At 39.7% G+C, this 27,585-nt stretch overlaps 2 protein-coding genes across 2 annotated transcripts in view; both read left to right on the plus strand.

Moving 5' to 3' along the window:
• The window catches only part of LOC121946721 (low-density lipoprotein receptor-related protein 1), a 108,797-nt gene extending 89,862 nt beyond the window's left edge, over positions 1 to 18,935 (plus strand). Inside the window, exons 60-89 of the mRNA XM_042491442.2 lie at positions 48 to 253; positions 3,070 to 3,258; positions 3,511 to 3,659; positions 3,912 to 4,005; positions 4,158 to 4,274; positions 4,429 to 4,548; positions 4,964 to 5,086; positions 5,179 to 5,304; positions 5,439 to 5,555; positions 7,443 to 7,549; positions 7,684 to 7,816; positions 8,021 to 8,143; positions 8,251 to 8,373; positions 8,483 to 8,620; positions 8,733 to 8,870; positions 9,011 to 9,130; positions 9,259 to 9,521; positions 9,625 to 9,803; positions 9,937 to 10,043; positions 10,539 to 10,658; positions 10,778 to 10,954; positions 11,108 to 11,248; positions 11,397 to 11,570; positions 12,705 to 12,866; positions 13,152 to 13,323; positions 13,627 to 13,728; positions 14,809 to 14,882; positions 14,964 to 15,057; positions 15,863 to 16,007; positions 16,973 to 18,935. Of these exons, the coding sequence (XP_042347376.2) occupies positions 48 to 253; positions 3,070 to 3,258; positions 3,511 to 3,659; positions 3,912 to 4,005; positions 4,158 to 4,274; positions 4,429 to 4,548; positions 4,964 to 5,086; positions 5,179 to 5,304; positions 5,439 to 5,555; positions 7,443 to 7,549; positions 7,684 to 7,816; positions 8,021 to 8,143; positions 8,251 to 8,373; positions 8,483 to 8,620; positions 8,733 to 8,870; positions 9,011 to 9,130; positions 9,259 to 9,521; positions 9,625 to 9,803; positions 9,937 to 10,043; positions 10,539 to 10,658; positions 10,778 to 10,954; positions 11,108 to 11,248; positions 11,397 to 11,570; positions 12,705 to 12,866; positions 13,152 to 13,323; positions 13,627 to 13,728; positions 14,809 to 14,882; positions 14,964 to 15,057; positions 15,863 to 16,007; positions 16,973 to 17,110 (4,171 nt within the window). The 3' untranslated portion in view covers positions 17,111 to 18,935. The remainder of the gene's footprint in view (positions 1 to 47; positions 254 to 3,069; positions 3,259 to 3,510; positions 3,660 to 3,911; positions 4,006 to 4,157; positions 4,275 to 4,428; positions 4,549 to 4,963; positions 5,087 to 5,178; positions 5,305 to 5,438; positions 5,556 to 7,442; positions 7,550 to 7,683; positions 7,817 to 8,020; positions 8,144 to 8,250; positions 8,374 to 8,482; positions 8,621 to 8,732; positions 8,871 to 9,010; positions 9,131 to 9,258; positions 9,522 to 9,624; positions 9,804 to 9,936; positions 10,044 to 10,538; positions 10,659 to 10,777; positions 10,955 to 11,107; positions 11,249 to 11,396; positions 11,571 to 12,704; positions 12,867 to 13,151; positions 13,324 to 13,626; positions 13,729 to 14,808; positions 14,883 to 14,963; positions 15,058 to 15,862; positions 16,008 to 16,972) is intronic.
• Positions 18,936 to 20,444: 1,509 nt separating this feature from the next.
• Positions 20,445 to 24,721, plus strand: LOC148188730 (metabotropic glutamate receptor 7-like). The gene is made up of 3 exons (XM_088081479.1): positions 20,445 to 20,841; positions 22,745 to 22,945; positions 23,399 to 24,721. Exons 1-3 carry the CDS (start codon positions 20,835 to 20,837, stop codon positions 23,482 to 23,484), a joined length of 294 nt encoding a protein of 97 aa, XP_087937605.1. The 5' UTR covers positions 20,445 to 20,834; the 3' UTR covers positions 23,485 to 24,721.
• Positions 24,722 to 27,585: the final 2,864 nt, after the last annotated feature.

The following is a 27,585-nucleotide window of genomic DNA, read 5'->3' on the forward strand; positions in this document are numbered from 1 at the left end:
CATTTAGATACTTGAACTGAATCACTATTTTATCCCCCGCTGGTTAGCTACCTGTACTGGTCTGACTGGGGCGACAACCCTCACATTGGGAGAATCGGGATGGATGGTACAAACAGAAGTGTAATCATAGAGGATAAGATCACGTGGCCAAATGGACTGACTCTGGACTTCATCAATGACCGCATATACTGGGCTGATGCCAGAGAGGACTACATTGAGTTTGCCCGCCTGGACGGCACGGACAGGCACACAGGTAACAGACCCGATCACATTCCGACACAGATAGTTTTTTCTTTCTGAATTTACACACTCGGAGCAACTTGGTAACTTTTGTCAGTGTGGGACTCCCACTGCATGTATTGGCCTAAATATTGGTCTATGAAAAGATATATCTATGTATGGGTAATTAAACATTTTTATGCCTTTGTGCTAGCAACACCTGTGGCCGAGGCATTATGTTTTTTGGCTTGTCTATATGACTGTTACATTCTCATGAGCCCTATATCTTAAATAGACTCTGAGGAAATTTCCTCAGATTTGGCACAGATGTTGACCAGGACTTAACAATGAACTGATTAGATTTTGCTGGTCAAAGGTCACTGTGACCTTACTAAACATGTTTTGGGCCATAATGCAAGAATTAATATATCAATTATGACAAAATGTTTGCACAAATGTCTAATAGGATAAAATGATGAAGTGATGACATTTTATATCCAAAAGGTCCACTTCACTGTTGTGTCACAGTGGTCTGCAAATACACTTTTCTGGCCATTTTTTCGATGCCATAACTCAGAAAGAGGAGGAGAGACATTTGGTCAAATATTGAATTGGAGACACGAATCTTGGGAGCCCCCCTTGAAACTGTGATTATTGCACTGATCTTCTGTGCTACCAAGTTGTGTGTAAAGCATCTACATTTTAGAAAAAGAAGCTTATTTGCAGCAATGTACATATTTGAAGCATTGTCAACTGCCATGGCTTCATAAATCTGGACAGATATGGATGTAAACTGCAACGTGACTAGGAGCAGGCTTACCACCATAAGGCTCTAAGTAGAACGTACGTTTAAAATAAAAATTTATGAAGGCAGGAAGCTGTCAAATGCCACATAGTTGCATCTTAAACTTGAAAGTGACAGAAGATTCACTCAAGGCACCATTTTTTGATGCATGTATTTATTTGGTCTTATAAATAAAGCTGGTGGGGAACTGAAAAGCTTTAAGTGTCCACTTAACAGGAGAAATGGTTCATGACAAGACCACAGTCATATTGAAACAAGGAAGTGCAGTAACTGAATATTCAGCCGATTTGGTTTTACTGTGGCAACATCTTGTGGGATGACAGGCTAATGTGCTTGTCAGCTGTCTGAATGAGTTTCCCCTTGTCAAACAATCATGCATACATTCACATTCTTGTTTGTGAGCCACCAAGCATAAGCAGGCAGGTCAGATGGTCCTGCAGCACAGGCCCAGGGGACAGAAGCCCTTTTTGTTCTGATCAGCGAGGCCTCTAGCATGTATGACGTCCACATAACGCTCAGTTGTTTAGCACACTTGTTACAATAGTTGATATTGTGAGCCAACCAGGCGTGCAGAAGAATGCTAGAGCGCAGCTGGCATCTGCACTGTTTCATTTGCTAAGCTCTGCTCAACACATATAGATGTCTGCGGCATCCCATCACTTCTCAGATGAAGAATGTATATATGTGTGCAAAATAGTGTAGAGATGCTGAGTGTTTCATCTGACATAATGCTCAAACTGGAAAACTGCTCAAATAGAGGCATGTTGGAGGGAAAACTACAATTTGCACAAAACTACAATTCATAATAGAACATTTGACAGTCTTGTCTTTGCTTTTGGTGTGAATCTATCAATAGTTTGTCCAGGGAGTTTATTATTTATTTAAAAGGGTTCATGTGTAGTTTCAAACATAAACGTTACCATTTGATCCACCGTACCGGATTATAGCTTTGAGCTGAATTGCATCTGCAGTCCCTTGGCAGGTAGGAACAAAGACACAACACAATAACATAATAACATCAAGTTGTAAAAAAAAAAAAGAGAGAGAAAAAGAAAAAGACACAAGACGCGCAATAAAAAGCTACAAACAATAGTGCATCACAAGTGAATGCTTCTCAGATTTAAAACAAGTTATGAGGTCCAGTTTATTCACCTGTCCCTCGAAGAACACACACACCATAAAAACACCAATGTGGCCTTGTGTGTGTTTGCCGAACAAGACATGACCTGTTTGAATTTAGATAAGGATTGACCAATGGGAACTTCATGCTAATCTGACTAATATCAGAGTTCGACCAGATGTTGTAAAACATGCTAACAACATGTTATTTGTTTAAAGCACCATACTTGTTATAGTCAATATCGAAACCATAGTCACCTAATCACAAGGTATTTTGAACTCTGTCCTTCATGTGTGTCTTTTGCGTGTGCCAATCCATGCGTGCGTGATGTGTTTGGACTGCTGTGTTTTACATCAGACACTAGTGGTGTGTTTCCATAACGTACCAGCCTCCAATACTGAGAGCAAACACATGAAATGACAAAAATATAGGAGCAGAAAAGGTGCAATTAGAGTGTAAAGCCTAATGAGGTGTAGAAATCATTACATAAGACAGAGACAGAGTGGAGCCACTGTAGCTGTGTACTCCACCCTGCCTCTGTTTTATATAAATAGTGCAAGAATGCCCTAACAGGTTTTTTTTGAGAAAGGTGTGATTTCTAAGATCACAAAACTGTTATTATTGTTGTTATTAAGGTTTACATTGCTCATTGAATTTCTGCAATATCATTCAATTTTTCTCATATTTGATTAGAATCTAGCACAGTAACAGTAGTACAGTACACATTTTTCCACTTCTCATGCAAATGTAAAGTCCTTCTGTTTGAGATATGAGAGTGTTAGCTTAGCAAAAGATGGATTTTTCTTGTCACAGAGCTGCACTGATCAGTTTTAGAAATCTGTTACTTCGTATAACAGAATGGCAGCTTTGCTGTATGTTACAACACATGAACAATATGATTTGATGTTTGTCTGTGTCTCTGCAGTTCTCAGCCAAGACATTCCTCACATCTTTGCCATGACCCTGTTTGAGGAGCACATCTACTGGACCGACTGGGAGACAAAATCTATCAACAGAGCTCATAAGTCTCTGGGTACCAACAAGACCACCCTGATCAGCACCTTGCATCGACCCATGGACATCCACATTTACCACCCCTACCGCCAGCCCCAGGGTAAGAGATGCACTGTAGAAAGCATGTCGCAATGAATGTGTAAAGGTTCAGGAATTTGACAGAAAATAGCATATGGAATATCAGTGCTAGTTCACATTGCTGCACATTGCAAGTGTTAGCTGTGTTTAAAAAATCACTTTTAAACATTTTCCCACTGAAATCCAGATATCATAAAACCTCAGTCTTGTGCTGAAAAACATATCGGTGCAGTCAGCCATTAAAACATTTTCCCTCTTTCTGTTTCTCTCCCAGTGCTCAACCATCCGTGCCAGACGAACAATGGCGGCTGCAGTAACCTTTGCCTGCTCTCTCCTGAAGGAGGCTACAAGTGTGCCTGTCCCACCAATTTCTACCTGGCCAACGATCAGCGCACTTGCATGTCCAACTGTACAGCTAGCCAGGTGAGGATGCTGTGTAAACATCATCAGCGTAGACATGACTGAGTGACTACAGTTGATAAGTGGATTTTTATATCTCCATGTCTCGCATGGTCTTGTTTGATGAACTGCTTATGTTTGGTGATTGTCTGTTGACAGCTGGCTGGCTGCCCAGTGCTTTAGTAGCTAGCTCTTGCTTTGTCAACGGCGTTGACGCAGAGGAGCTCTGTCGTCATGTCCCATCGTCTCTGATTAATTTCCCTCTCCCTGCTGTAGTTTGTGTGCAAGAACGACAAGTGCATTCCTTTCTGGTGGAAATGCGACACCGAGGATGATTGCGGTGACCGGTCAGATGAGCCAGCAGACTGCCGTAAGTGTTTGGAACGATAACTAGGAGACGATAGTGTGTCACATTTCTGTGACATGTAAAATGTGTGTGATTCTGTAGGGAGGAAATAAAAAATAATTTGGTTTAAATATCCAGTGTGAAACTGACAAACTGATTTTTTTTCCCCATCACAGCTGAGTTCAAATGCAGGCCGGGGCAGTTTCAGTGCGGCACAGGCATCTGCACCAACCCTGCTTACATCTGTGATGGAGACAATGACTGCCAGGACAACTCAGACGAGGCCAACTGTGGTATGTATCTCCTTTTTAAACATTTCATTCCCAAATAATTATCTTAAATATGCTTCCTGCCCTGTCTATTGTTTCTTGAATACTACCATCACTACCATTTTACCACCGTTTTATTGTTCTAATGTTTTGTTTGTTTCTTTTTTTTGCATCACAGATATTCACGTTTGCCTGCCCAGCCAGTTCAAATGCTCCCACCCAAGCCGCTGCATCCCAGGCATCTTCCGCTGTAACGGCCAGGACAACTGCGGAGAAGGAGAGGATGAGAAGGACTGCCGTAAGTAGAGACTTTTGTCTTTGTTCAGTTGCATCATATACATTTTATGGGAGACAATGTCCACTGGTGTGATGAAAGTAAAGAATGTAAGTCATTATAATGAGAAACTTTCTCGAGATAATGAGTTTGTATATCAAAATAATTAGAAATGATACTAATTTGTAATTATTTTGAGAAATGTTCCTATTATTTTGAGATACTGAGTCATTATTATTTGAAGATACTTATTTCAAAATACTAAGGCAATATTTTAAGCACGTTTCTCATTATTTTGAAATTCTAGGTCATTACATTGAGATAAGTCATATTTTTGGAATAGTAACTCATTTTGAGAAAGTCTTCCCTTATTTTGACATGCTTTGTCAATATTTTAAGATACTTAGTCATTATTTTGATCTGTTATTCCCTCCCACAGCTGAAGTCACGTGCGCACCCACCCAGTTCCAGTGTGCCATCACCAAACGCTGCATACCTCGTGTGTGGGTGTGCGACCGTGACAATGACTGTGTGGACGGATCAGATGAGCCCGCCAACTGCAGTAGGAATTCCATTTTAATTTGCATTTTGTTTATTCTGGCTCATCCTAATCAGTTTTCCAATGTAACCGCCCCCAAATGTTTCTCTCTCCAGCCCAGATGACTTGTGGTGTGGACGAGTTCAGATGCAAAGACTCTGGACGTTGCATCCCTGCTCGCTGGAAGTGTGACGGCGAGGACGACTGTGGCGATGCATCAGATGAACCAAAAGAGGAGTGTGGTAAGAATATCCTGTTCTTTTAAAATCAGACGGATGTCGCTGAAGAGGCATTTCTGGCACAGATGTTTCCAAATTTGACTTTGCTCTTTCTGTTTTTATTTCGTCGACTGTAACATTTTGTGTGATTTTTGCAGCTGAGAGGACATGTGAGCCGTACCAGTTCAGATGTAAGAACAACCGCTGTGTACCGGGCCGCTGGCAGTGTGATTACGACAATGACTGTGGGGACAACTCAGATGAAGACAAGTGTAGTAGGTGTCACTTTCACATTGGAGGCAATGTCTTCATACTGTCAACATTTGTTATCTCACATCGTCCAGTGTCACTTACACTCATGCCTCGTCCACTGGTAGCAGACTCACTTTCCACCTTTAACCTGTTAACTGTGCACACTAAGCTACTTGTATGGCACTAACATCCATTCACTGTCATTTCTGATGCATCTCACCTCATCTGTTATTTGTTTCATTTCATACTGTCCTGTTGGCGTGAGCCAGAGGTAAGTCACTCCACCTTCATATGTCACCTCTCTGCTGTGTGTCCTGCTGTCTTCACTCTCATGCTCCTGTCCAGCTTTGATCCCCACCCTCCTGTGAGAGTCTGAAAGCTTAGCTCCGGATAGATAAACTTTGTAACACTGGTGCTCTTTTTCCTCTATTGCCACTAGATGCAACTGTATAAGATTATTTTGATTTTTGACTATTACTACAAATATAATGTATGTAAACATACAAACACTCCAGTTAAATATGTTGTATTAAAACAACATTTAGACTTACTGAGCTCCTTTCATTCTCTCACATCACCTCATACAGTATCTACAGTTGCGATGCATAGATTGCAGATATATTCTCTTCCTCAGGTTTTTGACGTTTTTCCCCATTAAAGGGGTTTTGTGGGTCGAGGGTTAAATAAAATTGGAAACTGAAATTGGAATATTCACGGGCACCGGCGGTTCAGGTCATAAAAATTGACGTTTTTATTGATGAGGAATGGGTGAAATAATAAATACTTAAAAATAAGATAGAATAAAACCGTTGCCATTTTCACTTTATCAGAAAGAAGAATTTTATTTTTTAATAAATGTTCATTTATTTAAAATTAGTGTAATATGTGAGCATATCATCATGCTCATTAATGATAATGAATTAATTAAATTCTTGCAGCGTTCAATGCAGCAAAAAACTACTAAAAAAGTGTGTTTCCATTAAGAGAGACCAGGTTTTCCGCAGATTCATAAAAAGTCTTAAAGGCATAGAATTCATTAATGGAAAAATAAGGCCTTAATTGACAGTAAAATGTCTTGGATCAATCCTTCAAAAGTCCAAAAATATTAAGACAGGGGAAGTGGTATTTTATGAATCCTTTTTTCAGACATTGCATTGTAAAATCTCAAAATACTTTGTTCTTTTCAAATAGTATGTTTTTTCTCATGTTTTATTTGACACTAAAATAAAATTGTTAAAAAAAGAAAGAAGGTCCTTAACATTAAGTTCTTCAATTTCATGTTTCTTTTTTCCTCCGTTATTGTAAAATTGGTCTTACAGTTTATTCCAACTGGCATTGCAAAAGTCTTAAAGTCAAACTTCCCTTAAACTGCAAGAATCCTGCAGATGCTGTGTGTAATAACACATGAGAACAAGCAGTGTAACTTCATTGATTATTTCAGAAGCTAAAACTTTAGATCTGTTAAGTTCATAACTACAGTTTTTATTTTTTCTGTTTAAATGTCCGACAATTGCAGTGACATTACTGCATGCATGGAAACATTTACAAATACTGAAAGCACTCTCTCTAATCTTTAAAGTAAACTGTTAAAGAAAACACTCATTCATCAATATAATAATTCAAAAAGCAACAGAGTCTATGTGGACTGTTAAAGGGAAAGTGAAAAGCTGATGCATACACAGTGATCTAATTTGGAGAAAATAGTTCATTCTTGTGGGTGGATGATTTATGCATACACACGGATTCGGATGATGTCAGAGTCAGTCTGTGCATCATTAGTCTAGATTCGTCCTCTGTGGTCATTTGAGTCTTTGTCCTGTGTTTTGTGCTGAAGGCTAAAACATTCATAGCTCAATGCTGACTTTGTGTTATGTCACCGACCTCATCCCCTTGTCTTTCTTCTTCTGCAGTGCCTCGACAGTGTTCAGAAAGTGAGTTTGCTTGCACAAACGGCCGCTGTATTGCTGGAAGGTGGAAGTGTGATGGAGATCATGACTGTGCTGATGGATCTGATGAGGTGCAGAAACTAGAAATGTTTTGGTTTCATGAAAAATTATATTTTGTATTCATCTGGAAAAAAGTTAAATTGTATGCATTTGGTATTAATTCATAAGTATAAAAGCTGATCCTGTGGGATACGATTTTTTTCAGAACGGCTGTGATCTGAAGTGTGACAACGACCAGTTCCAGTGTAAAAACGGACACTGTATCCCCATCCGCTGGCGGTGCGACGCTGATCCTGACTGCATGGACGGCAGTGATGAGGAGAACTGTGGCAGTGCAGGTATCTTCCTGTTTGTTTATGCTGTTTTGAATTGTATTTCTTTCTACTACCATTCAAACGTTTTAACTATGTCTACCTATAAAGAAATAAAATGTATATTGTAATGAGACAGAAATGTGAAACATCTGTATGCAAAAGCCATGATAAAGTTTATCAACAACATCATTTGTAAAGATCTCTTCCTGTTTCTGCCATTTTCCTCAGCTGGACGTCTCTGCCCTCTGGATGAGTTCCAGTGTAACAACACTTTGTGTAAACCCCTCGCCTGGAAGTGTGACGGGGAGGACGACTGTGGGGACAACTCTGATGAGAATCCCGAAGAGTGCAGTGAGTGCAGGCGTGTGAATCATACACACACTAAAAGTCTGTCAGTCTTCATCTTTTGTCCTGACTTTTTTCTTTCGTCTTGTCCTTTTTCTCTGTCTGGCTTTTAGGGAAGTTCCAGTGTCCTCCCACCAGAGCTTTCCGTTGCCAAAACGACCGTGTGTGTCTGCAAGTGTCAAAGAGGTGTGACGGTGTCAATAACTGTGGCGACAACTCAGATGAACTGAACTGCCGTAAGTTGTGGTGTTGCTCAGGTTGCTGTGAAATCCCCTCCCTTCCTTAAACTTTTATTAAACAAACTGCTGACTGTGTGTGTTTGTGTGTGGTGTTTTATGTCAACAGAGGCTCCTCCAGCTGTTCCCACATGTGAAAAGGATGAGTTCCTGTGTGCCAATGGCAGATGCATCAGCTCAACTCTACGCTGTAACTTCTTCAATGACTGCGAGGACTATGGCTCTGATGAGATCAACTGCAAGACAGGTGCCTCATGTCAAAACTAAGATTTCAAATGTTAAACATCAGAAGGATTGGTTAAATTAAAAAAAAACAAAACACTGACTCATTTATGATTTTTTACTATGCTTATGTTCAGACACCAAACTGAATGACTGTAGGAGTAACAGGACTCAGTGTGGTGATGGAGACGAGGCCCACTGTGTCACTAATGGCACAGACTCCTTCTGTTCTTGCAAACCAGGCTTCCAGAAGACGGGACACCACACATGTGGAGGTACACATGCGCATAACACTGTGCTAGACAACTCTCTTCAAACATATAAAATATAAAGTGCTTAAAGTGTTTGGAGGAGTGGGAATGGGCTGTGATAATTTTTCTATTTAATATGACTATCATTTGGCTCCATTTTTCAGATAAGAACGAGTGTCTGCAGTTCGGAGTGTGTTCTCACGTCTGCAACAACACCAAAGGCTCCTACAAATGCAGCTGCCACAAATACTTCACCAGGATCAATGACACCTGCAAGGCTGACAGTGAGGACCAGAACTACATCTGTTTTATATGCCCTTTATCCTTCCAGGCTACATACTTACAACTCTTATAATAATTGTTTTTGTAAGTTTCTAAAGCCATCCTTGCAACTTTTTTCTTTTCCTTCCAGGCATGAACAGCAGTCGACAGATACTCTACATAGCCGACGACAATGAAATCCGCAGCCTGGATCCCGGCATGCCCAACTGGCGCTACGAGCAGACATTCCAGGGTGATGCCAGCGTGCGTATTGATGCGATGGACCTGCATGTGAAGACCAACCGCATCTTCTGGACCAACTGGCACACGGGCCGCATTTCTTCCTATGAACTTCCGGGACAGTCCACATCATCATCATCCTCCTCGAGTGAGGGCAGGATCACCAACCTGCAGGTAATGCTGGTTTAAATGTGTGCAAGACTCACAAACACTGCATCATACTATCACAAACACACCAAACAATCACACGGTCTTTGCTATTCTCTGCTCGATCCAGATTAAAGAGCTGAAGATGCCTCGTGGTATAGCGGTGGACTGGGTGGCTGGCAACCTGTACTGGACCGACTCTGGTCGAGATGTGATCGAAGTGGCTCAGATGTCAGGCCAGCACTGCAAAACACTCGTCTCTGGCATGATCGATGAGCCTTACGCCATCGTAGTAGATCCACAGAGAGGGTGAGAGAGAATGCTGAGCTCTGTGACTGTGGCTTCAACGCAACAATCATATAAAATATATAATTTCTGTCATGGTCTTCGAGGCTGTTATAAGTTTTGTAATTATGTATTCCAACTCTATGTTTTCCGTCAGTACCATGTACTGGGCAGACTGGGGGAACCACCCAAAAATTGAGACGGCTGCCATGGACGGCACTCTGAGACAAACTCTAGTTCATGAAAACATCCAGTGGCCCACAGGTCAGTACTGCATTAGTCTTATCATAACTCAAGTTTTTACAGAGAAAGGAAATCATACATGTAGTGTCAAAAATATCAATTTATTCATACATATCATCTCATTGCCCACAGTATCGATACACTGGTACAAGGTGTGCTCTCTCTTTGTCAATGTTTACTACAGTCATTCTGTTTGTCTTTGATACTAACCAGAAAAGAACATTTGTAGTTGCCATGTTATAGTTTTGTTATATTTATCTTTTATTAAAAAAATAATAATTTTTTGTCCTCAGTTTCAATTTTCCCCATGATATGAAAAATGGTATTGAGTATTGATATTAATCAATATTAAGTATTGTATCGAAGTTGGAAATTGACATTATTGTGACAACACTACATGCGTGTTCTTTTCCAGAAACTTCCTGCGTCAGAGTCACATTATTGGGAGCTGTCCAGCAGAATGATTTATGTAGTTTATGACTTAATCTGCAAGGCTCTTTGACTTTGTCTCTACAGGTTTGGCTGTGGATTACTTTAATGAGCGCCTTTACTGGGCAGATGCTAAACTCTCAGTTATTGGCAGTGTTCGTCTGGATGGCTCTGATCCTGTCATTTCTGTCTCTGGCATCAAAAACAGTTGAGTTGTTTCTACACACAAAACTAAACAGTGTGAAAGTTTTAGAAATTTTATGTTAATGTTGCCTGCAGATTTTTCTCTTTTTAACCAATTTCTCCTTTTTCTCCCGTATTTCCAGACCTGCTCCACCCATTTAGTATAGATATATTTGAGGACTACATATATGGAGTCACTTACATCAATAACTTTGTCTTCCGGGTCAACAAATTTGGCAAAGGCACCATGGAGAATCTCACCACAGGCATCAACCACGCTACTGACATTGTCCTTTACCACCGTTACAAGCAGCCAGAGAGTGAGTGCCACACATACTTTTTCTGTTTTTCTACAGATATAGTAATAAAGTCTTGAGGTGTATATAATTTTAAGCTGTAAAAATGAACATACATCTGGTGCTATACATTTCATGCATTTTTTATTGGATGTCTTGTCTGTCTCTCTGCACCAGTGACTAACCCATGTGACAGGAAGAAGTGTGAGTGGTTGTGTCTGCTGAGCCCTAGTGGGCCGGTGTGCACCTGCCCCAACAACTTCGTGGCTGACAACGGCACGTGTGTGGAGAGACAAAGCCCCACCCAGTCTCCATTCTGTGAGTGTGAAACTACAGTGCACTGATAGACACACATAGGCAGTAGAGCAACAAACCTGCTTTCACTTGATTAAACTCCTGGGTGGTTTTCATCTGAGTATCAGTACATTCATAATAAATGGTGGGTCATCATGGTATTCCCCCACAGCTCCCCCCTCAGGGCCCTGCGATATCCAGTGTCAGAACGGCGGGAGCTGCTTCCTCAATGCCCGTCAGGTGGCCAAGTGTCGCTGCCAGCCCAGCTACACCGGAGAAAGATGTGAGATCAACCAGTGCAGGGACTACTGCAAGAATGGAGGCACATGCACTGCTTCTCATACAGGTAAGAGGACGACACACTCATACATGATGATTGATATATTTAACATAGACAAACCTGCCCAGACTTTCATGATCTTGTTTCATTATTTAGCAGATAAGCAAGAAGTCCTTTACCTTAAGGGACAAAAATATATGTTTTTCCCTTTAACAGCAGTGCGATTGATGAGTCTATTTAGATTGTTTGGTGAGAGTTGCAGTGTTGGAGATATCAGTCGTAGACATATCTGTCCTCTCCTGAATGAGATAGAACCTGGCACTCAGCTTGTGGTGCTCAAAGAGCCCAAAAAATACAATTGAAAAAAGGAATTATTCATGCTTGTAACAGTGCGAGATTTAAACGTTAATGCCGTCCTTCTCTGCTGAGCTTTGACGTTAACTAACTCAGTGAGTGCTATCTGGTTCCATTATATTCAAGAGAAGGCAGGCATCTTTACGGCGATATCTCCAACACTATGCAACTCGCACTAAAACAATCTAGACTGATAAAAGGCATTACTTTAATGTTAAGGTTCTTTCCTTTTCATGCGAACATATGTACCACTGCATCTCAGTTGTGTAAATTTCTGTAGAATTCAACAAGGTAAATATCTTTTGTAGTGATTTTGTTAGTGGAAATACACACGTCTGCCTGGAGGCTATTTATTAATAGGCTCTTTTCCTTGTGGGAAAATGTTTCTAAGTAGCAAAGTATTAGGTGAATTAAATATGTTATGGCAGTTTTGAAGTGAAATGAATATTCTCTTCTGGTGAGTAATTCAGGCCATTGATGGCAGCTGAGCAAACATGTTTTATTTGTTCTGAAAATCATTAGTGCAATTTCCACTTGTCTTTGTGATGTCTGTGAAAGCTCTCTGGAGTATTCATTCGTAACAATCCCAATGCCAAAGAGCTACAGCAGAGAGGACACGAAGCAGGTGATTTCGGAGTATCACCAGCTCTTGTTCTGTAATAGTTCTGCATTTTTTCTGTAATGTGTAAAAAAAGAGTACATTTGTAGTGACAGTAAGGTGAAATGAGGCAGAATCCTCAGTTGTTGAGGTACAACATAGGTACAACATTTGTATGAGCAAATGTAGTTCACATATGTATCTGAAATGTCTTTGAACTCCTAATTTATATCTTTCCTGTGATCCAGGTGCCCCAACCTGCAGATGTCCAAAGGGCTTCACGGGGCACAACTGCAACCGCCACACATGTCAGGACTACTGCCTGAACGGAGGCAACTGTTCCGTCAACATGGGCAACCAGCCAACCTGCAGCTGCCCGCCAGAGTACAAGGGAGACCAGTGCCAGTACAGTAAGTGGCAGAACTATCAAATACCGCTAGATTGTAAAACAGTCTGGATTCCCTGCCTCATAAATATGTATTATTCCATTGTGTTTCATGTAAAAAGATGTGTTTCACTTGATTTTCAGATATATCACTGATGTAAGCAAACCTTTTCTCACAAAACAATAAAAAAAAAAGGAATTATCTATAATTGTTTCAGGGAAGAAAAAAGCCCAACTATGAATACAATCTCATTGTTTGAATCTGTGACAGTTGTTTGCATCTCTCACACGTTTTCCTCTACGCCCTTAGCTGATTGTGAAGGGTTCTGTCACAACGCTGGAACCTGCTTACAAACCTCCAATGGCACCAAACTCTGTCTGTGCACCACTCAGTACATTGGACACCAGTGTGAGCTGGACAAATGTCTATTCTGCGGAACGGGCAAGTGTTTGACGTCATCCTCAGGCGAGGTTTCCTGCAGGTGGGTACACTGTGGACAACGTGGACTCTGCACAAAGTAAATTAGTCTTAACATTTATTTTGAACTGTTTGGTACCAAGTGTGCAGAGCCAGACTTTGATCCATGCACATCACACACCTTCAAGGCTACGTTGGTTGCAAAATAAGCTACATGGCCAAAAATATGTGGACAACAGAATATAGCACCCATATTTAATCACTCTAAAACCATACTATCAGTGCTGCTATAGGAGGACCCTAAAAGGATATTATTGAGTAACATCATTTTTTTTATCTGTGTGTGTGTGTCTGTTTGTGTGTGTAGCTGTCCCAATGGTCAGACCCAACCCAGCTGCTATTCCTGTTTGGACTACTGCGCAAATGGACAGTGTTCGGTTGACACTCGCACACTGCTGCCTCAGTGCAAGTAAGATATGACACTCAGCACCAAATAATAATACACACATTAACTCACTCTGTCTTTTTCTATCTTTTAAACTCATGTATACAGGGCTAATGCCAATTCCCTTTTATTTTCCATTTATAATGTGCACACATCAGTTGAACCACAGTGTGTTAATGCACTTTACTGCTCGGACACTAAATGTATATGAGCGATTTCTGTTGGTAGCAGTATGTTTTTTTTATTAGTAGTAGTAGTAATTATTTTCATGTGCATGTACAGACTATTGTAATTTGTAAAAAGAAAAAAGGTTAATTTGTGTGTATGTTTTAGGGAAAGTGGAAATTATTTGAATATATCTAACATCAAGCTGTAGTTTCTACGCAATGCACGGGGAATTGTAGCCTCACGTATGATACGTATAGTATAGTGTTCCCATCGGTCTTTGACATTCTTAAAAGTTTTCGCAGATTTATATGTTAAATGTTAGTAAACAACCATGTTTTGCTGTCTGCCTGTGTGTGTCCTGCAGAAAGACATCAGCAGGGTTACCACTGGTCCTTGAAATCCTTGAAAGGATGTAAAAAATGTATTTTTAAATAGATATTGCTCATCTAAAGTGCTTAAATCAATGTATATTTTGTGCTATGATAAAAATTGAAGTTCTTTTGATATTATTTTACTTAATATTAGTGACAAGGTTGTGTTTCGCAGTCTGAGTGAGTCTCCTGCAGTTGCATTGTTGTTTCAAAAGACACCTGCCGCCACCTATACAGCACAACTGAGAAGTGTTCAGGGATTCAAACCTCTCTCCTTTTAATTATTGTCTGTCTGTAAAACATGTTAGTTGGCAAAGTTTGAGACAGATCAAGGTTAATTACTGTTTATTTGTTTTTTAAATGACATCTTGCATCCTTGAATTTGAAATGAGCCTGGAAAGTCCTTTAAAAGTCCGTGAATTTGATGTTGAAGAAGTTGTGGGAACCCTGCATCAGGCTTTTCTCCTCTCCCTGACTACAATGTTATCAAAGATAACGATCATACAAGGATATTGGCAGGTACTCGCTCACACACTGTATTATAACTCTGTCATTGTGTGTCCAGGTGTCCTGCAGACTGGAGAGGATACAGATGTGAAATTGCAGCAGCTTCTGTGGATACTTCTGCTTCTAGTGGAAGTAAGTCTCACAGTTCGGACAGTCTTGTTAGTGAAACATGCACTTTAGTCCTATTTGCTCACATTATTTGCTCACTCGCAGGTACAGCCCCCATCGTCATCCCAGTGCTTCTGCTGCTGTTACTGGCACTGCTGGTGGTTGGTGCCATCTTGTGGTACAAGCGGAGAATGCGCGGGTGAGTCCTAGACTCAGACACTTAAGATCCAAACTCCATTTTTCATCTGTTCCTCACACTATCTGCTATCTAGCTTCTCTTTCTCTCTTACCTTTTGATAACCATCTATTTCCTGTCTCCCAGGTCTCTATGGCCGGGCAAATCTCGTTCTCAGTGCTCGCGGTAACTTCATAGGATTACAATTCACCTGTTGACCCACAAATCCTGTCCCCTCCTTTCCCTAATACTCAGTCAGACTGGCCATGTTGTTTGTCAATCCATCTGTTTGTCATTGCCTGCCATCTCCTGTTTGCCTCCCACTGGGCTCCCACCCAGCACCACAGGGACGTATTGACTCTTATCTGAAGTAGCTCTGATGGTGATGCACAAACAATCGAACTGTTTCGTCCTTCTTGTGTCTTCATACCGTCCCTCGTTTACATGTTTAAATGTCAGGCATATGCTCTGTGCTTGCGGAGTAAAATATACAACGTTGCATCTATGGAAAATGTTTATGTGCTTGCAAACAGCCGAATATTTGCAATGTGAAAATCAAGCATTCTCCACAGCAGACATGCTGCAGATTATTCTCTGGGTTTGATCAAATGACCTTTTGTCAGAAGCTCATTTGACAACCCTTAAGTTGTCTTGATTGTGTGGATTGTATGTCACTGGTACTGAGTCAGTACCTGGTTTATTCCAAGTTTGCATACTTTTCAAGCTACTGTGATTGTTTTAATTTAGGTTTTCTCCCAAAAGTAGCTCATGGTCATCTTTTAAAATCCTTAGATGATTGATCAGTTTGTTTATCTTTGTCTTTCTGCAGTGCAAAGGGCTTCCAGCACCACAGAATGACAAACGGAGCCATGAATGTTGAGATTGGGAACCCTGCCTATAAGATCTATGAAGGAGATCCAGACGATGACGCTGGAGAGCTCCTGGATTCAGACTTTGCTTTGGACCCAGATAAGGTAAAATCGCTAGAGTAACCGGGATATTGTTCTGGAGAGACTCTCAGTTCTTTGACCCAAGTTTGTCTTGGGGTGGTAGCAAAAACCCTGTTAAACTAAAAAAAAAAAAAAAAAGTCAAATAGCCAGTAAGTCAAATAAAAACTGAAACTCTGCAAGGATTCGAGACGGAAAATGTTTTGGTTGCTGATAATTGGGTGAACTGACCCTTTAAGACACAAAATGGTTTTTTTTGTAATTTGAATGACTTGATATGGAAGCCCCGAGGGGCAAGTGAGAAAAAAAAATGGTGGTAGTCCATTTTCTAAGTTCAAAAAAATTTTTTTTTCATGTGTGAAATAAAGCATTTTGCATTTTGAAGATAGAACATGAACAAACACAAATGCAGTGTACTCTAACTGCAGCAAGTGACAGTGACAGTGATCACTATGAGCATAACCTTTTATGTAACATGAAAGTGCTCATACATCAGAATTTGAATCATAAGAAATGCATGTCATGTTTAGAGTGCCCAGGTGGTGCGCTTCAGCTTCTTGTGGTCAAAATGAGTATTACAAAAAAAAAACTTTAAAAAATTAGTATTTTCCTCCCTGAAAAAAAATCACTGGTTTCCACACATGTAGAAAAAAATCTTGCCAAAAAAAAAAGTTTTTATGCATGGACCCATTTTTCTCACAAAAAAACCCAATTTCTCGCCAAAAAAAAAAAATCTTGCAAAAAACCCCAAAATTCTTGCTTTTTTTTTTTTTGTCGCAAAAAAAATGTCACTTTATTTCACACATGAAAATTTTTTTTTTATGAACTTAGAAAATGGATCACCAGAATTTTCTTTTCTCACTTGCCCCTCAGGGCTTCCGTAACTTCACCTTTCCAAGCACAAAATGCACTAAATGCTGCTTTTGACTTAAAGGCATTTCTACCTTTCTCCTGCGCTTTGAGTCACCATGTAATTTTCTTTGCTCTGTAGCCCACCAACTTCACCAACCCAGTGTATGCCACCCTGTACATGGGCGCCCACAACAGCCGCAACTCTCTGGCCAGCACAGATGAAAAGAAGGAGCTTCTCTCCCAGGGCGACGAGGACATGAGTGACCCGCTGGCGTAGAGCTTGGCAAGGAATGAACTCTGCCAACATTGCCCTGCCCGAAACAGTGCTGAGCTGACGAGCGCTCTCATCTTATGCCTTTACCAACTGAAAAGAAAAGCAACAAAAAAGAAAAAGCGAGAACACTGTATAAAATGTATAAAATGAAGGACTACTTTTTTAAGTGATTGCAGTATTATATTTTGTTCTTTGACAAAAAAAATCCTCTGGTGACAAAAAGGAACCATTTTATAGACATTTATTCAGTTCTTCTTTTTAATTTTGCTCACCTCCTCCTCACAACTCTCCCTCCCCTCTCACGCATATAGCCACTACCTCTGTGCAAATGTAAAAGATAGAGAGATACAAATGGCAGTGGAACAATTTTAATTTTTTATTTTTGTATGAATTGTATAGAGGGAGAGGAAAAAAAGAGAATATTGTTCCATCCTAGAAAATGTTGCCAAGTCTTTGTTGTTCATAAACGAGAGGAGAAGTGTCAGTGCTCACTATGAATGCTTCCTGGATGCTGGTTCGGCTTGCATTGTGTGTACGTTTGCTGCTGGAGGTCTAAAGGGGGGACCGAGGCTGGGAGAGTACACACGGAGGACTCGGCATCGCAGACGGTGTCTGTTCTGTTTTCTCAAAGAACTACATTCAAGTGATTGTCTTTTACCTCCTTGCACAGACTAAAGTTAAATATATATATTTGCATATATATAAACAAATATTAACAAAGTGTCTTGAAAATATACCCAGGAATACAAACATCAGTAACAAATAGCAGTCTGTACTTTTTAACAGTTTTTTTTAAGTCATTGTATAATTGACATACTTTGTGTCAGCAATGAATGAGTCAATGGCAGTGTGCGAGTGTGCTGGATGAAGATGATTGTAACAAAGTCCACATTCCAGGATGAAAAAGTCTGGGATGGATATCCGTGGCCTTGGTTTAGCCTACTGCAGGACACTCTGGACAGGAGTCGGATTTAGCTCTGAAACTGTACTAGAAAGTTCTTTTTGGGAGTGACGACAAGCTTCTGTGAATTTCCAGTCATCACTGAAAAACAATCTGCGACGGTGAATTAGCTGGTTGCGTTTGGCTTTTGTTCCTTGTCTTTTGATTGTAAATGTACTTTCAGGAAAGGCCGGGGAGACCGTTTGATGGTACGTACTTCTGTGTGAGATTGAGTTTGTTTTTGTTTTTTTTTAATTGTATGTAATTACATGGATGTGTAATTTAGTTAATGCGCATTTTTAAGTGCATTCCCAGGAACGGGACTGATCAGCTTCCTGATAAGCATTCCTTTGTTAATTCCTTTGCCTTGCTGCTAATGCTAACCATCTGTCTGTCTGTTCAACTGGTTTTTAGTCTTCAGTGTTGCTCTCTGTGTGTCTAACTGCTCATCACGCTGCTTTTAACTGAGCTTATCAGCCATACCTGTCATTCATATCACTCTGCATGGTGCTCTCACACACGCATCCTAGAGGAAACTCTGGCTTCGCCCCTCACCTCCTAACAGTATTCATCACTTTTTTTTTGCATCCTGCTTTGTTAGATTTTCATCCGACCATGTAAATTAGAACAATCATATTTTCAGTTGGAGAATTTCTTTTGGTGGCAAAAACCCACATGGATATTTGTGGTTCTGATTGTTTTGTTATGATTCTATTTCTTTTTGATATAAGAAAATTAAATGGATTTTTATAGTAGAAATGTACAGTGGTTCTGTCTGTCATTTGGAGAGATGGAGAGGAAAAGCAAAATCATTATTTCTGGCTGGAGTGCATCAGAAGTGAAGTATCCTTTAAAAGCAAAAAGAAATAAAACATGAACATGTAGTAAGCATTTGTTTTGAATGTTGCTTCATCAACGAAAGCATAGTCTTTCTTTTTATCAGGGTTCCTAAAAATCCTTTAAAATTCCTAAAATGTATTGAATTCATTTATGTAAAAATAAGGCCTTTAATAGGGCTAATAATTATTATTATCCAAAGTATGACTTGTCTCGACATGCTATTTTATGCAGTTTTCAGCTGTTTTTTGCATATTTTTTGAAAAACATGAATTATCAGCTGACATTCCTTTGTCTATATGAATTATGTAATGCTATGTGTCACTCTGAAATAACTTTCTACAGTGAAGACAGACTAACCTTAGGTCCTGGTATGTTGTCATAAGTAAATACATAGACTACTTTACTCACCCCTAGAAGGGGAAAAGGGGACACACGCCACGTCATTTTTCCGACAGGCTATTTTATGGTGTTTTTGGCTGTTTTTACAATATCCTATGCTATAGCATGTCTCCGCATGCTATTTTATGTGTTTTTCAGCTGTTTTGGGGAAATGTTATAGTTTGGCACTTTCTGCCATTTTTTGGACATGCCAAATTATGGTGTTTTTGGCCCTTTTTGCAACTTTCTATGCTATGGTGTGTCTTAGCAGGCTATTCTAGGCAGCTTCCAGCTGTTTAAGGGACATGTCAAATTTTGACATTTTTCGCCATACTATAGTATAGCATTTTCTGTCATTTTTTGACATGATATATTATAGTGTTTTTGGCCCTTTGTGCAACTTTCTATGCTATAGCGTGTTTCAGAAGGCTATTTGTGGCGGTTTCCAGCTGTTTTTGCAACACTGTATACTATAACATGCCTTTATATGCTATACTAAGTGGTTTTCAACTGTTTTTTGAACGTGTCAAATTTTGAATTTTTTGCCTTGCTTTTTTTGCTCATTTTTTCAACATGTCATTTTATGAGATTTTTGGCTGTTTTTGGATGTTTTTTTCAAAACTGTATGCTTTAACATGCCTTTAATTGCTATAATAAGTGGTTTTCAGCTGTTTTTTGGACATGTCAAACTTTGACATTTTTCGCCATACTATAGCCTTGCTTTTTTGCTCATTTATTAAAAAAAAGGTGGTGACTGACTTGTTGGTATGTTTTGGGGTATTTTTCTAAGATAACATGCTTTCCAAACCTGCTGACCGCCAAAATTGTTAAACTCGCCAAAAATGTACTAGTTATAAAAGCCAGAGACTGTAAAAACAGGAAATTATTGTTGAATTTTTAAATTTCCGACGGTCCTTGAACATATCATGTAGGATGAACACCATGCATTTTCTCTGACTCAAATGCATATTTGTTTTTTGGTTTAATATCTTAAAGTTTGTGTCTTGATTGCAAAAAACAATAAAGAAAAAGTATGTGGGCTTTCTCTGCAGTGAAGGGCTTCCTTAACTGTTGTCGTTGATTTCAGCGCGGGAATACCCCCTTAAACGGGCCCCGCCCCTTTGTGACGCAACGAAGCGTGAAACGGAAGTTTTCAAATGTCAGAGGTGGGAGCTAATACTCTGTTTGTCCGTTTGTTTCGCTGCTGCTGCTCGGTAAAAACGCCAAAAAATAAAGTCCAAAGTCGATTTAAAATCAAACAGAGGCAAAATTATCGTCACAGACGTCAGTCCGGATCGTGTCTGTAGAACTTGAAGCGCGGTTGGATGTGTTTTATGTAGGGGGTAAGCTAGCTAAAGTTAGCCGTGGGTTAGCAAACATGACGGAAAAAGTTCAAGTCGGGCGCTATGAAGTGCGCAAAAACAGAGAGAAGAGGACATTGTCATGGACAGTTTTGGGAATATTTTCGTGTTCAAACATTGGACAATGTGGACATATCACAAGGGCTCCAGTGAACTTGGTGTCATTTTTGCCGGATTGGATTCATGCTAACAGCCGCTGGATGAAAACATGGTCGGTAAGTTGTTTCATATTAATTGCTTGTCTTGCTAAAGACTTGTTATAGATGCTGGCTTTTTGGGGCGTTTTTTTTCAATGGCGTTGTTTGTTTGTGTTTGTGTTTCAGACCGCCGTGTCTGCTTGGTTATTGTGTTAACCCCTTAGGGACTGCTCAGTGCAGTAATGTGCTGCAAGTCTTCATTTTTTGACAGTTTGGCTGTGTTCAGGTATTTTGGTTACAAAATCGTGGTATTTCTAACTTAGCTCCAATCAATAAGTCTAAAATACTCTCTTTTAAATTCATACCGTTAAATGCAAAACAAGCAAACAACTGAAGCCCATTCAAACTGCAATTTTTGACCCCACCGCCATTATTGACGTTGCTTTCACAGCTGGTTGTTGTTGATGATGTTGTTGTTGTGTGTTTTGATTGTTTAAGCTTTATGGCTGTATGGTTATAACTTTTGGGCCTCTAACATCTCCGAATATGAAACTGTATACTTATTTGCCGTCTGTCCTTGGTTACAAGCCCTGCTAGTTGCAGCTATATTTTTTTAATCCCTTGTCTCACTGAGGTTTTGAGTATTTTGGTAAAACCCAAAACACTTGCCATGATTCTAAAATAGTCTTTCAGCAATTGTGCTGCTTAAATATCAGCACAATCAAGCTGATATGAGCTGTTTCCTCCTGTTTCAGTCTCTGACAGGGGTGCCCAAACTTTTTTAAATGGGGGGCCATATTAGATATTGGGAAAATCCCTGATGGTCAGCTGCATCTCGCGTCATACAAGTTATAAGTGAATCAACATGATTTTTGCCCCAATGTTGTGTTGTTTTGTGTTGAATCTGCAGCTTTTTGTTTTTGGGGTTTTTAGTTTTTTTGCATTGTTTCTGGTTTTGCTGTGTGTTTGCTGAGAAAAAATACTCGATACACACAATATTTATACATTTATATTTTTTATATTTTAAACTTACATATAAGTTTTATACATTGTATTTTTGTATAAGGCAAAGTTTTATATTGTACACACTTTTTATAATTTATATACTTTATACACACTGCACATTATCCATATTGTAATTGAAATATTCATATATTTGTGCTAATATTGTCTGTTGTCTGTGGATTAGCATTGAATGCCAATGGTTTGCAGTAGAGGGGGAAATTATCATAACCTTACTGTACATGCTCAAAAGTTGAAAGATAAAAACTATTTCCACAGCCTGTTGACCACGACTTTGATATCAAACATTCTTCGCAATACGAACAAAATACTGGAAAAAAAGAAAGAAAGAAATTACAGTCTAATGTGCGAATGCATGACCCGTCGATGTTGATGAAGCATGTGTCCTACGAACTGAGCAGGAAACATTGTTGAACAATTTACAGTTGCTGAAGTTTCTTGGGAGTTGATGACAATTTTGTGATATTTTTCTAAAAGAAAATTGACTGAGAAACAAAAAGCACAAGCCTCATGTTAGAATTACAAGACTGCCTTTAAATCAAACTTCTGACCGAGCTCCAAATTCTTCATGTAACTCCTTGAGTGCACTGCTGTCTTTTGTTTATGTAAACACATGGCTGCCAGTTGTTTACATGCTTGATTACTGAAGTTATAATTACATTTTATTAACGGGAAAAGTCCAGGGTGTCAGTCGCTGTTCTCGGGTAGATGTAGCACCTTACCGTCTCAACAAGTGAGCCCTCAGAGCCGGGGAGGCTGAGCAGGAGGTTTTCCAGAAGTCGATGACAATCTTCATGTCACTGTTATTTATTTTTTTAGTTTATTTCCACTCCTTTTTCAGTATCAACTTTTTGTCACCATTTTATCTGGGGAGGGGGGGAGCTCCATAGGAATGAGGAAAAGTGAATTATCCCTGTAAATAATGCCTCTGTCTGTCCTCTCTGTGTGTGCCTCTCAGGTCAGGAGCGTATTGGCATTGATTCCCAGTACAAGCAGGAGGAGAAGGTCCAGTTTGTGATTGACTTGGTGTGCACCATGGCCCATGCCCTCCACAACATGCAGATGGACCTGTGTCCCAAAAACTTCAGCATCTGCCCCGAGATGGACCTGACAGGAGGGAGGAAACTGCTCAATTACATCTGCAGCGTCAGCTTCAACGGTAGGTTGAAAAACGCTTCTCTACTTCCGCAGTATCTTGGGGATCTTGGCAGGCACGATCGGGATCAGGGCTGGGCAGCCGGGCAGCATGAAGGGGAGGGTGCCCTGGGCGCTCTGACCCCTGGCATCATAGGTTCCTCTTGAGGAGCTACGTCCCGTGCATCCCGAGGGAGGATGTAGGACCTGAGGTCTCTTCCTTTTTCTTCCCCCGTTAAAGGAGTTCTTTTCGAGAGTTTTTCCTCAGGTGATGTGAGAGTCTAAGGGCAGAGAGATGTCGTATGCTGTAAAGCCGTCTGAGGCAAACCATGTTTTGTATTAATGGGCTTTAAAAATAAAGTTGGCTTGATTGCCCAGTAGGGACCGCAAACGCTCTCTATTTAGAATGGTAGAGAATGTTCGGCTGCGGTCAAAAAATTCAAATAATCTCCTTTCCACTTTTCCATCTTCTCCACAGAAAACATCACAAGGTCAAGGAAAGATGTGAGGGAGACTTCATCAGGACGTAGGGAAAGACGACTCCACCTCTCCTCGGCTCTGTGATGACGCGATGGCTGGTGTTATTGATGAGGGTCTGCTGCGATCAAACTACAATGTTCAGATGATGGACGACAAAAGCACATCCTCACGGTACTGGCTTTTATGCAGAAGGTTGTTTTTTTTTCTCGGCCAGCGAAGCAAAGGTCCTCTTGAAATTGCTAAAATGATTAGCACCGAACACCCCTATTAAAATTGAAGGAATGATTATGAGAGCCCGAGCACCACCCCCAGGGCAGATTTTTTTTCAATAAAAACTAGAATATCCAAAATATTTTCCTTAAATGTTACCAAAAATTAACTCGAAAAATAAAAGAAAAAAGGCAAAATCCTTGGGGAAAAAAATCTGAAAAATGTTTTTTTTTTTAAATAGACAAGAAAATGTAAAATAAGTAAGAAAAATACAGCCATTCGAAGTTTTGTGCCCCTCTCCTAAGCCAAAATAGAAATAATAAGTCATACATGCCTCCCCTCTCAATAATAATAAACAGTCCCTAAGTTATATTTACACATTCAGTTTTAATCCTCTTCTGAATTAATTAAAAAAATAAAATAAAAGTATATAATCTAAAGTGAGTTAAAGAAAAAGCCAATGAGGAGTGTTTGTGGTTGTGTCAGAGAGTGTAGGGGCTTAAAAATTTGCCTTAACCTCATGAACAAGTCCTGGAAATGTATTGGTAAAAATGTATATGAACCCTGATACTAAGCAGGACGGATTAAACATGAATCAAGATTCTGTTACTGGCTATTTCTCACCTTAAATGTTTTCAGTAACATATTTTAGTGTACTGTTTAGCTGTAGTTTAGCTGTCAATTTTTTGAATTTGTAATATCCTACACATAATGCTTTATAGATATGATCAGTTTGCTTTGCAGAGCTGAAACACAGACAGAATTTGTTTTCAAATTGCTTGATTGCAATTTTCAGCAGGATGAGCTACAAAAACAAACAAAAACTAATAACATCAAGACAGTTTGGAAGATGCAGATGGTTTGTGTTTTTGTGTGTGTGTGTGAGTGTAAAACACAAGATGTCAATATAATACTAAATATTTGCAGTCAGCTCAAACTCAAAGAACAGTGACAGACTGAGAGATTATCAGGAGAAAATAAATAAATAAATAAAACAGGAAAAAACGCTCAATGTTTGTTTCTTTCTACACGGAATATCCCTTTTACCAACTCTTCCCACCTCTCCGTCCCTCCCATACACAAATCAAATAGTACTCAACAAATAAACAAACAAAAAGAACACGCAGTGGAATAAACAAAACTGCGACACAACAGTCTGCACTCCCAGTAGGTCAGAAAATCTGGGGAATAAAAAGTTTCTTGTGTTTGCTGTAGCTGAGGAGCGCTTGATTTCAACATCTGAAGTATTCTTTGTAACTTTAAAGTTAAGTCCTTGAATATAACCTAAAATGTATTTATTTTAAATGGGTAGTCATGGAAACCTCTGCAGCAGGGTGGTTTTATATGGCTCCCACAGTCATGAAATTCCTGAAAAATGCAAAGTGAGAATAACTGATTGTTTTTCTATTCATTATTATTGTTTACAATATCCTCATAAAAATTCCCAAATCTGTCTTAATGTACGTATTACGAATTGTTTTCCTAGTATTACCAGTGTAAAATCTGATATTAACAAGCGAGTAAAGAGAGCAAGCACTAGCAATTTTTTGGGGAAATGTGTATAATAGTGTATGCACTTTCTGTGTTTTTTTTTTTTCAATATGCTAATTGACGGTGTTTTTGGCCCTTTTTGCAGCTTTCTATGCTATGATGTGTCTCAGCAGGCTATTCTAGGATGTTTCCATCTGTTTTCAGGACATGTCAAATTTTGACATTTTTAAATTTTTTACTATAGCCTTGCACTTTGTGACATTTTTTCAACATGCCAAATGCCATTTGCTGAGTGCCCCAGCTAATGGCATGAGCTGTTAAGAGATGAACTATCTATATGAACTTGCGTGTTGTCTCCTATAATACGCAAGGCCTGCGGGTTGGACACAATGACTGAGACAAAGAGCGTCGTTTTGTTGTGGACAAGCTGTTGGAGAATTTTGATATACTGTGTATTCAGGGGACATTTTTACCTAAACAGGATTTGGAAAGACTGAATGTTTTACATAATGACTTTTATGGGGCGGGTGAACTGACCTTGGACCTTAGTACTAAAATAGTCTATGGCAGGATCTCAGGTGGAGTTGCCATCTCATGGAATAAGAAGTATGATCAAATGGTTAATGTGATAAGATTGGATGTTGACTGGGCGATTGGACTGGAAATCAGCTGTAAAGATAAAAAATTTGTCATCTTGAACATCTATACACAGTTTGAGTCTCCCAAAAATATTGACTACTTCAATAGATGGGCCTGTCAAATGTCTAACTCTTTGTTAATCACCTAATGCACTTTGGTTCTGATGGTGGCTTAGTCCTCTGACGCCTGATAATAGCTGTACTTATATCAGTGAAGCTTGGCATACAACCTCATGGCATGACGTGTGTATATGCACAGCTGATGCACATGACTCTATAGAGGACATGAAGATTAACTATGAACTGGCCACTACCGACCATGTCCCATTCCCAATAGTTTTAAATGTAGATAATCTACCCATGTTAACACATGTAAAGAATAATACAAATACTGGGGCGTCCGGTGGCTTAGCGGATTAAGCAGGTGCCCCATGAATAATGGCACTGTCCATGCTGCAGCAGTCACAGGTTAAAGTCTGGCTCACAGCCCTTTGCTGCATGTCATCCCCTTTCTCTCTCCCCTTCACACTGCTGAACTGTCCTGTCTAATAAAGGCAAAAATGCCCAAAAAAAAAGTATAATACAAATGCAAGGAAAGTGGACTGGTCCATTTTAAACAAAAAGGATCTTAATGAATGCGGTTTTCAGACTGACACTTTATTGGGGGATATTGAGCTACCAACAGATGCCATAGTGTGTTGTGATATGAATTGTAAGAACCCTAAACAGAGTACGGAGTTGTGTATATTTTACAATGCTATTTTAAAGGTCCTCTCCTTGTCTAGTAGGCCTTTCTATAAACATAAGGGCAATAAATGAAAGGGAAAGCCAGGCTGGAATAACTATGTAGAAGAATTACATGCTGAAGCTAGGAGGGCATTTAAAGCATCAGCAGAGTCAGGCAGAGAGAAACATGACCCTTTGTTTGGTTATAAGAAGCGCAGCATGGATAACATAACTGCCAAGCACTTAAAATTTGCTAGTAAAAAACTGTATCCCGTGTTAGCTTTGTGCATCACAGTTTTTTTAGTCCATGGAATCCTGCCAGACTCTGTTATCTGTCATACTAGTGCCTGTTATTAAAGATAAATCTGCTAAACTGAACAGCTCAGACAATGACAGGCCCAGAGAGAGTCCTCTTGTCCAGGCTGGAGCAGGCTACCTGCACTACCGATAATCACTTTGGCTTTAAACGTGAGCATGGCACTGATATGTGCATTTTTGCTTTAAAGGAAATCCTTGACAAATATCAGACAAAATTCCACAGTGTTTGTTTGTTTTGTTGATGCATCAAAGGCTTTTGATTGTGTAAATCATGAAAAATTATTTAGGAAACTATTAAAAAGGGGGGTTCCTGGATTCCTTGCAAGAATCCTGTTTTTTTGGTACGCACATCAGACATTCTGTATCTGCCCCATTTCAAGTGAATAATGGTGTCCGACAGGGTGGTATTTTATCTCCGTTCTTATTCAGTATTTATGTGGATGACTCTGGGTGTATGGTAGGTAGCTCTCTAATCAATCAGCTTATGATGCAGAAGATTTGGTCATTTTGTCTCCGCACAGTGCTGGACTTCAACAGTTATCCAGTATGGCATAGATTTTGACATCAAATATAGTGCAAATAAGACCAATATCATGATTATCAGAAGTAAGGATGGCAGAAAATTGGTATTCCCTGACTTCCTCTTGTCAGGTACAGCTCTTAAGGTGTGTGATGAGCTAAAATACCTGGGCCGTTACATCAGCAGTGATCGCTCAGATGATAGGGATATACTCAGACAGTGCTGTAAGTTATACGCACAAGGTAACATGTTGGCTCGTAAATTTTGATGTGTACGCAGCCT

Source organism: Plectropomus leopardus, chromosome 9, assembly GCF_026936395.1.
Source record: "Plectropomus leopardus strain MGB_pleo_1.0 chromosome 9, ASM2693639v1, whole genome shotgun sequence".
NCBI classification, from domain to species: Eukaryota; Metazoa; Chordata; class Actinopteri; order Perciformes; family Serranidae; genus Plectropomus; species Plectropomus leopardus.

Coding starts and splice junctions, on each gene's coding strand:
- LOC148188730 (XM_088081479.1), top strand. Junction 22,946..23,398: donor CTGCAGCGTCAGCTTCAACG/GTAGGTTGAAAA, acceptor TCTTCTCCACAG/AAAACATCACAAGGTCAAGG.